Source organism: Ctenopharyngodon idella, chromosome 7 (genome assembly GCF_019924925.1).
Source record: "Ctenopharyngodon idella isolate HZGC_01 chromosome 7, HZGC01, whole genome shotgun sequence".
Lineage (NCBI taxonomy): Eukaryota > Metazoa > Chordata > Actinopteri > Cypriniformes > Xenocyprididae > Ctenopharyngodon > Ctenopharyngodon idella.
Genome location: NC_067226.1, coordinates 21,435,824 through 21,449,711, shown reverse-complemented (window position 1 = coordinate 21,449,711; position 13,888 = coordinate 21,435,824). Strand labels below are relative to the sequence as shown.

Here is a 13,888-nt window from a genome sequence, read left to right as displayed (position 1 = left end):
AAGAAGCACCAACATGGAGCTGGGAATCTGAAGGATCTGTAGAGATTTTGCATGAAGGAATGGTCTCTGATCTCTTGTCAGGTGTTCTCCAAACTCATCAGGCATTATAGGTGAAGACTCAGAGCTGTTATCTTGGCAAAAGGAGGTTGCAAAAAGTATTGAATAAAAGGGTGCTGATAATTGTGGCCAACGTGTTTTGGAGAAAAACATTTATTTCATAATGTGATTTTCACCCCACTTTTAATTATTTTCCTTCAATGAAAGGTTAGATGTATATATATATATATATATATATATATATATATATATATAAATATATATAGATAGCACAGTTTACTGACCAATTTATATGTATATAGACCCACTGCCGTCACACTTAGAGCAGTAAAAGCACCTGTTGGAGTTGACGCTTATCCGTCACCACAATTGGCACCTCGCTGTTACTGTTCATCACCCCTTTAATGACAACAGCACTTGAGCTGCATTAACTCACAAGTTTGTGTCAGACCTGATGTTCAGGCTGCTGTTCTCCAGTATCATTTGAGATGATCCACATAGCATCTTGAGCTTCAATTGGAGACCCTGACCATTTGTACAAAGAGCACAATTATTAGTGACCTAGAAATAGTGCCAAATCTGAAATATTTTTTTCTTCTTCATTCTTCATGACTTTTTAAAGTTTCAATTGGATTTTGATTGATGCTGTGGTCTTAGGCATTTGAACCCTGCTGTATTATGTTTTTCACTGATGTTCATAAAGTAGTGGCTAAAAATGACGTCTAGGGGAGATATTTGTTTTAATGACCCTACAAGTTTGATTAAACCATCACAATTTTATATATTTTTTTAAATATTTTAAATATGAGGGAAGAACAAAAAACAGTTGACTCCTTGCACAACTACGCAATATGCGTACAAAATCTTTAACAAATTAATTTTATAATTTTATAATTTTATAATTCAATAATATTTGAATACATTTTCCTAGGGGCCATCACTTTTGGCCACTACAGTATATAGACCACATATGAAAAAAATACTGAACTTTGAGCTCATGAATAATTTTTTCCCCATTTGTTGAAGTTTTGTGTTCAAAACATGGTAAATGATTACGAATCTATTTTTAAAATATGCATTTTTCTTCTCATCACTCTCTTTGCTCTCAGTGCACAACTGGACACTGGAGGATGCAATTCAGTGGCTGAAGGAGTCAGTGGAGCTTCCTCAGTATGAAAGAAACTTCAGAGAGTTTAAAGTAGATGGCAACACGTTACCTCGGTAAATACTCATGCACTTTTATCTTTCTGTCATTGACTCTCCAGTGACTTTTATTGTTTTTATACTGAGTTATAACAACTACTCCTAAGCCTAACACAGTCTTACACAATTTTTATTTTTATTTTTATTCATGCATTATTTAGTGGGATTTTTAAGCTACACTTACTGTGACAGAACCTAATAGAGAACTGAAACTAGAGTTGAAACAAGTAGAAAATAGAAATATCTTACATTTCTCGCTAAAAGGGTAACACTTTACAATAAAGGTTCAGTTGTTAACATTAATTAACTACATGAAAGTGAAAGTGACATGTGAAGGCCAAGTGTGGTAACCCATACTCAGAATTTGTCCTCTGCATTTAACCCATCCAAGTTAGATTAATTTAACCAAGTTGAATTACTTTTTGATCTAACAAGTAATGTGCATTACATAATCAGATAATTTTTTTTATGTAACGAGTAAAGTAATCTATTAAAAGACACATACATTACGTAATCACATTACTTTTTTGATGTGAATGCAAATTACTTTCTAATAACACAAATACATTTATTTACAGTCAAAAAAAGTTACTGCAGATGAAGTATTTTCAAAAAGAACAGCCATAGTAATAGTATGAATTGTAGCTGAAATATAGCTATTGATGCCACTATTGTGGACAGATCAGAATTTTCTCTCAATTTAAAATCAATACTTAAAATCAATAAATCAAAATTTAACTGTGATATGACTCATTAGATATTGCTTGATGCTAAAACATTTTTTTTTTTTTTTTACCTACAAGAGTCTCATAGGATAGAAGGAATGGATAGATATTCTGGAGCAACTTGGCATTTCTGACTGGCCATTGGCCATCTTGGTTTAGAGGGGGAAAAAATGACATACAACGGCTGGCCACTTGGTGGCAATGTATAGGATGATGCACTAGGGTCCACTCTAGAAGCTGATGTGCAGTTATGCCATCAAAACCCATGCATATGCAAGAAAGTGCTTTTTGATAGCTGTAGTGACCTCTATGCATTAAAAGGGTTAAAGTTAATCTCAACATTTAACAAAAAAGGTCAAAAGTTTAACCTGTTAACATTAGATAATGCCCTGTGAACTAACATGAACGTTTGTATTAACTAACATTAAAGGGTAATAATAAAGGTAAAAATATATTGCTCATTGTTCATGTTAATTAATGCATTATAATGTTAAAAATGAGACCTTATTGTAAAGTGTTACCGCTAAAAGTAAAAAAAGAGCCTATTAAGAATTTATTTTAAGTATTTAACATTAATTATTATTAGTTTTTAAATGCTGATACACCAATAAAAAAAAATCACCAAATGTGAGATTTAACAGCAGCGCTTCCCCCTAGTGGTGATGATGTGTCAGTGCACAGACAGTGGAGACGTGCATGAGCGTGGGGGGTAAAGAAAGGTTTCTGGTGTTGAGTTTCCCCTCAAGGCTGCTTCTCCATGACTCATGAAATGATGTCACAGCAGCAGATCACCTTTCACCTGCAGCTATGCCCAGTATGTGTGTGATCTTTCAGTCATATAGTACTCGCTTCTTAAAATTAGTCCTTTGAGCTTGAACTTGCCATTCATACACACATACAGTCACATAGAGGATACATTTCACATTATAGGATAGTTTTGCACTTACAAGGATTTGTTTTTCATTCTTAAGATTGTATATGCATTTTACCCTTAAAAGATTTATTGGGTAACACTTTATTTTGATGGTTCCCTTTAGACATTCTGTTGACTATAAGTAATGTTGCAACCTACATGTCAACTAATTCTCATTAGGGTATTCGTAGACTGTCTGCTTAATATCTCTTAAGATTTTATTTTGGCAGACATTCTACTGACTGTAAGTAACTTTGCAGCTAAATGTCAACTTGTTCTATTAACCCAAACCCCTTATTCGACTAACCCCTAATGAGAGTTAGTTGACATGTAGGTGCTACTTTACTTATTGTTGTTGTCTAAAGGGGACCATCAAAATTAAGTATAACCATTTATTGGATGTCCTTATGTTGATTTGCACTATACGTTTCAAATAACAACATTTGTTTGAGTAATCACAAACTATGATTCATGTCAGTAGAAACAGGCTGATTTTGCGTGATCTTGACTCACATTCTTACTCCTGACCTGCTTTGTTTTTTCTTTCTGTTACAGAATAGCGGCCAATGAACCGTCGTTTATGTCAATGCAGCTAAAGATATTAGACCAACGACATAAACAGAAATTAAATCTAAAAGCATTGGACGCAGTGCTTTTTGGACCTCCACTACGTAAGTGTATTCACATAAGCTGCATCAAGACGTTAATTGTTTATTTAAAAGGATAGTTCAGCCCAGCATTTATGTTGTTCCAACACCATATGACTTTGCTTCCTTGGAACACAAATCATGTACTACTCACTGTTTTCAATGCAGTTCAAATGAATGGGAATGGAAGCTTTTAAGGTACAAAGAGCACCACAAGTATCATAGTCCATGTGACTACATTACCATTCAAAGGTTTAGGGTCAGTACAATGTTTTGCTTTGGAAAGAAATTCATATTTTGCTGAACACAAAAGAAGATATTTTGAAGAATGTTCCCATTGACTTTCATTGTATTTTTTGTCCATGCAATGGAAGTCAATGGTAACTGCAACTGTTTAATTTCCAACTAAACAGGAATGACATGAGCGTAAGTAAATGATGAGATAATTTTCAGTTTTGGGTGGATTATCCCTTTAACAGCTCACTCAAGTATTGCGAAGTTTGGTTAGTTTCTTATTTAAAACTATTGTATGTTTAAATGCTTTCTTTTCCTCTCTTCTTCCTCTAGGTCCACACCATCACTGGCTGAAGGACTTTATTTTGATGATTTCAATCATCATTGGTGTTGGGGGCTGCTGGTTTGCATACATACAGAACAAATCGTCTAAAGTTCACATCTCCCAGATGATGAAAGATTTGGAGAGTCTACAGCATGCTGAGCTGAGCCTGATAGAGCTACAGAGCCGGTGAGCAAATAACAGACAGTGAGAGAGAGACTGGGCCTGTTTGAATAAGACCATGGGATATTCTGTCTTATCCTATCATCTGTATAACATCACATTTCATTTCTTATTATGAGAAGGCTCGTTAAGCTCTTCTATAAGTAGCCTCCAGGGAATAGTTCATCCTAAAAAGGAAATTCTGTCATCATTTACACACCCTCATGTCATTCCAGATCCACGTTTTTTTTTTCTTTTTTTCTGTGGAACACAAAAGGAGAGACTAGCAAGATCTAAGAGATTATATCAATACAATGAGACCCGTTGTCAATGACGATTACATTTCAAGTATGGCATTACATTCATAATGTGATAAGAAATCATACAAAGCTATCATATGACTATTTATGATATTATTACTCTGTTTATGGTATTATGAAGCTTCAGAGCCTATATCCCCATTCACTTCTATTATATGGAAAATAGTGGATAGGATACTCTTTCTTTTATTTTCCACAGAAGAAATACGTCATAGGTTTGGAACAACATGAGATTGAATAAATTATGGCAGAGTATGATTATTATTATTAATAATAATATTTTTAAATTGCAACACAGCAGATTTCAGATGTGACTTAAATTGCCCTCTGGTTTCATCAGGTTGGAAAAGGCTCAGGAGGAGAACCGGACAGTGGCCGTGGAGAAGCAAAACCTGGAGCAGAAGATGCGTGACGAGATCAACGGAGCAAAGAGAGAAGCTAGCAGACTGCGAGAGCTGCGAGAGGGGGCTGAATGTGAACTCAGCAGACTCAAGTACGCAGAGGAGGAACTAGTGCAGGTAGGAACTAATATCAATCACACAAAGTCTTTCATAGATGTGAGTTGGTCTTTAGTGTGATAAGCAGGACTTTATGCATAATGTAGTTTATTCAGGCTAAGAAATGCCCACCTACACAGTAAGCAGTCTGACTGACATGTAAAACAACCAACCACAGTTAAAATTTTTACATGACGCATATACAATTCGATTTTAATTTAGAGTAATTTATTGGCATGATTTTGTGTACATGGCCGTATACAGTTTACATTTATACAGTACACAACCGTTCAGATGTTTTGGGTCAGTATGTGAATTTAATGTTTTCGAAAGAAGTCTCGAATGCTCACCAAGACTGCATTTAGTTGATCAAAAATACAGTAAATTGTGAAATATTATAACAATTTTTCTATTTGAATATATTTTAAAATGTAATTTATTTCTGTGATGACAAAGCTGAATTTTCAGCAGCCATTACTCCAGTCTTCAGTGTCACATCATCCTTCAGATTTTTTTTTTTGATGAATAGAAAGTTCAAAAGAACAGCATTTATTTTAAATAGTAATCTTTTTAACAAAAGTAAAAGTCATTACTGTAACTTTTGATCAACTTGATGCTTCCTGGCTAAATAAAAGTACAAACCCGATTCCAAAAAAGTTGGGACACTGTACAAATTGTGAATAAAAAAGGAATGCAATAATTTACAAATCTCATAAACTTATATTTTATTCACAATAGAATATAGATAACATATCAAATGTTGAAAGTGAGACATTTTGAAATGTCATGCCAAATATTGGTTCATTTTGGATTTCATGAGAGCTACACTTTCCAAAAAAGTTGGGACAGGTAGCAATAAGAGGCCGGAAAAGTTAAATGTACATATAAGGAAAAGCTGGAGGACCAATTTGCAACTTATTAGGTAAATTGGCAACATGATTGGGTATAAAAAGAGCCTCTCAGAGTGGCAGTGTCTCTCAGAAGTCAAGATGGGCAGAGGATCACCAATTCCCCCAATGCTGCGGCGAAAAATAGTGGAGCAATATCAGAAAGGAGTTTCTCAGAGAAAAATTGCAAAGAGTTTAAAGTTATCATCATCTACAGTGCATAATATCATCCAAAGATTCAGAGAATCTGGAACAATCTCTGTGCGTAAGGGTCAAGGCCGGAAAACCATACTCGATGCCCGTGATCTTCGGGCCCTGAGACGGCACTGCATCACATACAGGAATGCTACTGTAATGGAAATCACAACACGGGCTCAGGAATACTTCCAGAGAACATTGTCGGTGAACACAATCCACCGTGCCATTCGCCGTTGCTGACTAAAACTCTATAGGTCAAAAAAGAAGCCATATCTAAACATGATCCAGAAGCACAGGCGTTTTCTCTAGGCCAAGGCTCATTTAAAATGGACTGTGGCAAAGTTGAAAACTGTTCTGTTGTCAGACGAATCAAAATTTGAAATTCTTTTTGGAAAACTGGGACGCCATGTCATCCGGACTAAAGAGAACAAGGACAACCCAAGTCGTTATCAGCGCTCAGTTCAGAAGCCTGCATCTCTGATGGTATGGGGTTGCATGAGTGCGTGTGGCATGGGCAGCTTACACATCTGGAAAGGCACCATCAATGCTGAAAGGTATATCCAAGTTCTAGAACAACATATGCTCCCATCCAGATGTCGTCTCTTTCAGGGAAGACCTTGCATTTTCCAACATGACAATGCCAGACCACATACTGCATCAATTACAACATCATGGCTGTGTAGAAGAAGGATCCGGGTACTGAAATGGCCAGCCTGCAGTCCAGATCTTTCACCCATAGAAAACATTTGGCGCATCATAAAGAGGAAGATGCGACAAAGAAGACCAAAGACAGTTGAGCAACTAGAAGCCTGTATTAGACAAGAATGGGACAACATTCCTATTCCTAAACTTGAGCAACTTGTCTCCTCAGTCCCCAGACGTTTGCAGACTGTTATAAAAAGAAGAGGGGATGCCACACAGTGGTAAACATGGCCTTGTCCCAACTTTTTTGAGATGTGTTGATGCCATGAAATTTAAAATCAACTTATTTTTCCCTTAAAATGATACATTTTCAGTTTAAACATTTGATATGTCATCTATGTTGTATTCTGAATAAAATATTGAAATTTGAAACTTCCACATCGCTGCATTCCTTTTTTATTCACAATTTGTACAGTGTCCCAACTTTTTTGGAATCGGATTTGTATTAATTTCCTTCCCCCCAGAAAAGAAAAAAAAATCTTAATGACCCAAACTTTTGAATGGTAGGCATTTGTATTGTAAGAAGTGAAATGAATGTTACCAAAAAAACAAACTAACCAATAATAGACCATTTTATGTATCAAAGAGGTCATTTGTATGTTGGCTTTGTGGTCAGAATTTCTGTCTGTCTAAAAGTAATACAATACGTAATATATATGAGCTATGGACTTGATACAGTAATGATACATTTATTTTTCAAGCTATTAAAATCACCTTGCAAAATTGAACTAAAATGTAATTAACTGAAATGCATCCAAAATGCATTAATTTCCTGCAGTTTACCATTGCTCGTCTATTGCCTTACAACAACCCCCTTCTTTAAATACACCACTAGATGGAGGCATAGTGGTTATTTTTAGTCATTCCACATTACAAATGATATATTCCACTTGTAATATATGTTTGAGTGTTTGTGTTTGTTGGGTATTTCCAGGTGCGAATGGCGCTAAAGAGAGCAGAGAAGGAGATGCAGTCAGATTGGTCGGTGCCTGAAGCCCTGCAGATGTGGCTACAGCTCACACATGAGGTGGAAGTGCAGTACTACAACATTAAAAAACAGAACGCCGAGATGCAGCTTATGGTCGCAAAGGACGAGGTGAGTGGTTTATGTTGTCACTTCCTGTTAGAACAGGAAGTGGTTGTTTTAAAGTTGCTGACCAAACAGTTATTGGTTCTTTGAGTTTATAAAAGATGTACTTTGTACATCAACCAATATACATTAAAAGTGAAGTTTAATTTTCAGTTTCAAACTACCTAAATAAATATCTTTCTCTCTCAGCGACTAATAAAAATGAAGCTGAAACTTCTCCCCTTTAATTTAGATCTTTAATGATGTGGTTAAATTACCTTTTAACTACATGGTTTGTTTTTCCGTTTGTTATTTGCTTCTGGAATGAGTCATCAGCAGTTAAACTAAAGCAATTAGCAGCCACTGCAGCAGGAGAGATGAGCTTGAGTTCAGTACAACCAACAAACGACTGGTGCATTTCCATGCAGTGTCTTTGTATTTTCACCACTTGTGTGTTTCTGTTTTCATGTTGTGTGAATTTCAGGCAGAAAAGATAAAGAAGAAGAGGAACTCTGTGTTTGGTACCCTTCATGTTGCACACAGCTCATCGCTGGATGAAGTAGACCACAAAATACTTGAGGCTAAGTAAGCACACTTAATACACATGCAGTCACTTTACCAACCACCCACACAAAATGCTAATGGTTTCTCACATTACATGAAGGCTTATCACTGTTTTTTCTTTTTAGAAAATCTCTGTCAGAGGTTACAGCTTGTTTGCGGGAACGTCTCCACCGCTGGCAGCAAATAGAGAAATTATGTGGCTTTCCAGTGGTTAATAACTCTGGGCTGCCCAGCCTCACTGCTTCACTGTACGCCGATCACAGCTGGGTGGTCATGCCGCGGATGTCGGTGCCACCCTACCCAATCGCTGGCGGGGTGGACGATCTTGACGAGGACACACCACCAATCATTCCACAGTTCACTTGTAAGTTTCTCTCTTTAAAATCAATATTGTGGGAAATATTGCGAAAATGTGACTTTAAATTACTTAATTTTTTAACTAATGTATATGTTAAGATACAACACAACATTCCAGAAACAAACAATTTTCTTTCTACACTGAACTCATTCACATGCACTTAAGAAATATACAATATAGGGATGCACAGGATATTGGTTATCATACGGGTTAACAGACATATTAGAGATTTGTAATTTATCAGTATCAGTATGGTATTTCGTTCCCTAAAGCACTTGACGCAGCACGAGTTCCCTTGAAAGGGAACGTCTCAGGTTACGTATGTAGCCATGGTTCCCTGAGAGGGAATGAGACGCTGCGTCACATTGCCATACTCCCGGCATGCCTGTAACCGACTTACTTCGACTTTTCAGAAGCTGACACTGTTTGGTTCAAGTGTGCTTTATAGTTTCCTGGTCATGACGTCACCCGCCTATGATGTTCTGTCACGCCATTGGACTGATTTTACATGTGCTTCACGACACAATCACGCAGAGGCGTTCCCAAAGCACTTGACGCAGCGTCTCGTTCCATCTCAGGGAACCTTGGTTACATACGTAACCTGAGACGTTTTTCAGGATTTTTGGGTGAATAGAAAGCTAAAAAGAACAGCATTTATCCACCTTATTCCTGACTAGCCTAATGCGTTTCGAATTATGGGTTGTACTTCCGGTTTGGGGAACGTCCATTTAAAAAGACTGAAACGAATTGTTTCAAATCATAAGGTTGCCCTACAAATAAAGCTTATCCGTCAGTTTGACTGAATGAGCTGTCAATTTTTCTTTCATGTTTTATTTTCAGAAATCATGAGAATAACGTAACGCTTGGTATTTTAACGTAACATCTTATAACAAGAATATCTATGGCAAGAGCTCTTTTCAGTCGCTTCAGTCGCTTCAGTATCTTTGTGATTATTTTCTTTTGTCCCTTTGCATACCGCTGTAATAGTATGAAAAAGGACAACATATACTGCACATTTGAGGTCTGTTCTCCCGATATATAATTTACGATATATCCCATTAATAATTCACTGGAATGCACAAAGAATCTCTCGTTTTTCTCCTCAAAGCCTCACGTCTCTTTCCAGGTTTGTTTTCACAGGTAAATACAATTTATTATCAATTTATAATTTATCACTTTGAAATAGTATCACGCAATGCTGAAGTTCATGAACATTTTTTATTAAGGCAACGTATATATTACATAATACAGATATATATCACTATAGTTATATTTAATCTGTCCGTTATTGCTGTGGAAAGAATCGCGCTTTTTCATGGCCTGTTGAAACTACCTTGTTGATGCTTTTACACTTTTAAATGTACTTTTAATGTTCATTGGTTGAAGGGTGAGTAGAATAATGTCATCGCATTGTACCCAGTTAAAAAAAAAACAAAAAACAAAAAAAAACGTATTATTGTGTTCATAGAGCGAGCCTTTCACTGACTGTTTACAGCTTAACGAAAGTTACACCCATAATTCGCACAAAGCGTCATAGGTCGTAGGAATAAGGTGGATATGAAATCTTTTGTTGCATTATAAATGTCTTTACTGTCACTTTTTATTAATTTAATGCATCCTTGCTAAATAAAAGTATTAATTTCTTAAAAAAAAAATAAAGACAGACTCCAACCTTTTCCAATATACGTTGTAGGTATCAGCCCGAATTTTAATATTGGTGCATCCCTAATACAATGTTTTGAAACATATTGTCATGTAACAGTGAAGTCCATGCTTAATATTTAATGTAGATGAGGAATGGGATTTTGGTTCAAAAAGATATCTTAAAACCAAGTGACTGACAAAATGTAGTGTCTCTCGTCGCATGTGGTTGCGAAAGATACTCTGATTAACATATATTGAACTGCTTTTATTGCTTGTCACTTTGTCAGTGTTAGTTTGTCAGAATCTTGTGTGTTTGAAATGTTCCTTTATTATTTCAGCATTGGACTTTTCATTGGACAGTACTTGTTCATTCATAATGTACATTCTTTGTTATGATATGCATACCATGAGAAAGTGCATAATGATATATTTGTCCTCACAGCTCCTTTGATTCGTCCTCCTCTGGCCCGCAACAGCAGTGTTTGTCGTTCTCGCAGAAGTCTTCTGTCTCAGCCTTCGAACCTCTCTGCTGACCCTGACCTGTTGTCCATGGCCTCGGCCCCCCTGGCGTACAGACCCGAGGGAGACGATGACCACATCTTCTTCACTGTAGAAAGGAAGGGGTATGACATCTACAGCTTTTCTTTTTTTAACCTTTTTTTCTGCATATCTTACTAGAATTTTATTTGATATACAAAGCTTTCTATTTAAAAATTCTGTACGTTAATTTGTTAACTTACCTGTCTTTATGAAATGTCATTTACTGTATATGTTATTTATGTCTGTGAATGTACACTACTGGTCAAAATTTTGGAATAATACATTTTTTTAAATATTTTTGAAAGTCTCTTATGATCACCGAGGCTGCATTTATTTGATCAAAGATACAGTAAATCTGTAATATTGTGAAATAGTATTTTAATGTAAAATAACTGCTTTCTATTTGAATATATTTTAATAATGTCATTTATTGTGATGCAAAGCTGAATTTTCAGCAGCCATTTTTCCAGTCTTCTCTGTCACATGATCCTTCAGAAATAATTTTAATATTCTGAGTTAGTGCTCAATTATTATTGGTGGTCAATTATTTATAATGGTTCTTTTATTATGAATGTTGAAAAAAGTTTTTGCTATACAAATAATACTGTTTTTGCTATAATTGTGATCAAATAAATGCAGCCTTGGTGAGCATAAGAGACTTCTTTCAAAAACATTTTTAAAAAATTTATTATTCCAAACTTTTGACCGACAGTGTGTAGATTATTATGATGCATTTTATGTTATTTTTTATGTTTCTGTTACACAGGGACCCCCAGGACACATGCTCAGATTCAGACTCTCTTAGTTCCTCTTTGGGCAGGAAGCAGTTCTCCGGTCAAAGTACATGTGTTACGGGCACGGATACCCCACCACGTAAAATCTCTCGTGAGGAACTTCTTCTCCTGGCGCAAGAGGCCCAGGCTGCAGCCATGGAGACCTTACCTCCCTCCACATCCTCCCCTTCATCTCTTGACTCCTCCTCAGTTCACAAGGGCTCTCCTGACCTTACCCGCCCTTCCACCCTTCCAGAATCTCAAAGTTTAACCTTTCACCCTGGAACCAAAGCTGTGGCCTATAATGGCATTCTAGAAAAGTCATACAGCATGGGGCAGCTGCCCGCTGGTGGGACGCCTCCAGAGGGACATTACCCCTCGATTAGCTCACTCGACATAGAAAGCAAAGCTATCAAGGAGCCCAAGCAACTCCAAACCACCTCCTCCCAGGACTCTTGTGATAACGGAGAGAAAAAACGCTCCAAGATCAAGAGCTTGTTCAAGAAAAGCAAAAAGCTGTGAGGAACAGTAGAGAAGAGGATGAAATGGAGAGAAAAAGAAGCCTTAAAACAAAATAAATGAGGGTGATGCTGTCAACCAGAAGCCAAAACATTTTTCAGTTTCTTTGTCCTTTTTTAATTTAAATGGAATGTAGCTCCATCTGGGTATAGTCCTGGGTTGGAAGCCTTTTTATGGTGATGTTTTTTTAGCCTCACACATACGCCTTTGAAGGCCAGAAAATGTCATGTTAGCATTTTGCAGAACATGGCCTCTTCACAGTCTTCTGTTAGGTTTTTGTTTTCTATAAAGTGCACCCTAATTATGTCACCAGGAAGGGGTCAGGAAGTACACCAAAACAGTCCAACATTATCCAAATCTCTTTGAAGTTCCTAGAATAATTAGTTTTAAATGTATGGTGATCCACAAGTGATAATTCTGTCATTATTTACTTTCCCCCATGCCCTTCCCAACCTGTATGCTGTTTTTAATGTGGAACACAAAATAATATATATATATATATATTTTTTTTTTGAAGAACCGTTACATAGCTCTTGTCATACAACCAAGGTTCATAGTGACCAAGGGCTGGTAAACTCAAAAAAAGAAAAGCACCAAAATCAAGCAGTTTATACAACTCATGTGCTATATTCCAATTATTCTGTCCATCCGTATTTTGTTTTTTTTACTGTTAGCCAATTTACAAATGCTTCAGATGGATGTTTTTGACTGTTGTGGCATCTCACTGTCTTTTTCTACTTCACCCCAGCAAAATCTAAATTTAAGGCGTTATAATTTGAAAAATCTGCAGGTAGGTAGATCTCCAGGAACATGATTGGGCAGCCCTGGCTTGAACCCTGCTTCTCCGCAATTGACTACAAGCTCACATTCAGATCTGACTCCATTTTAAATGCAATACTCAGATCTCAAAATCCAATCATCAACTGATGGACAGAACCAAGTCTCTACCCTACATTTTTCTTTTTTGATAATCCATTACACTCTGATGTCCTACATCACAATATGGAAGAAAATATCTGTCGCTATTTCTGTTTCAGTGCGGCATTAAAAATGGCATGCTGTGTTTGGTTACTACAGCTGATCTGGACTGAGTGCAGATAATGAGTGAAAAATAACTTAAATTTTAAGCTGTTTTCCACACAAACCTATCATATGGCTTTAGAAGACTCTTAATATACTGCACAAGTCATATGGACAACTTTTATAGTCCTCTATTTGTTTTTGTTTTTTTGTGCTTAAAGGGTTAGTTCACCCAAAAATTAAATTCCTGTCATTAATTACTCACCCTCATGTTGTTCCAAACCTGTAAGACCTTCGTTCATCTTCGGAACACAAATTAAGATATTTTTGATGAAATCCAAGCAGTTTCTGAACCACACATAGGCAGCGACGTCATTGCACCTTTCAAAGCCCAGAAAGGTCATAAAAAACATCGTTAAAATGGTCCACGTGACTACAGTTGTTCAACCTTAATGTTATGAAGCGACAAGAATACTTTTTGTGCACAAAAACAAAACGACTTTATTCAACAATTCCTTCTCTTCCATGTCAGTC

General features: G+C 36.5%; 1 protein-coding gene across 2 annotated transcripts in view; it reads left to right on the top strand.

The window, feature by feature from the left end:
• Positions 1-13,656, top strand: part of stim2b (stromal interaction molecule 2b) — a 49,222-nt gene extending 35,566 nt beyond the window's left edge. For both annotated transcript variants that reach the window (XM_051900997.1, XM_051900996.1), the window contains exons 5-13: positions 1,167-1,278; positions 3,454-3,569; positions 4,113-4,290; positions 4,924-5,101; positions 7,802-7,963; positions 8,421-8,521; positions 8,626-8,864; positions 10,945-11,125; positions 11,809-13,656. In XM_051900997.1, the coding sequence (XP_051756957.1) occupies positions 1,167-1,278; positions 3,454-3,569; positions 4,113-4,290; positions 4,924-5,101; positions 7,802-7,963; positions 8,421-8,521; positions 8,626-8,864; positions 10,945-11,125; positions 11,809-12,337 (1,796 nt within the window). In that variant the 3' untranslated portion in view covers positions 12,338-13,656. The remainder of the gene's footprint in view (positions 1-1,166; positions 1,279-3,453; positions 3,570-4,112; positions 4,291-4,923; positions 5,102-7,801; positions 7,964-8,420; positions 8,522-8,625; positions 8,865-10,944; positions 11,126-11,808) is intronic.
• Positions 13,657-13,888: the final 232 nt, after the last annotated feature.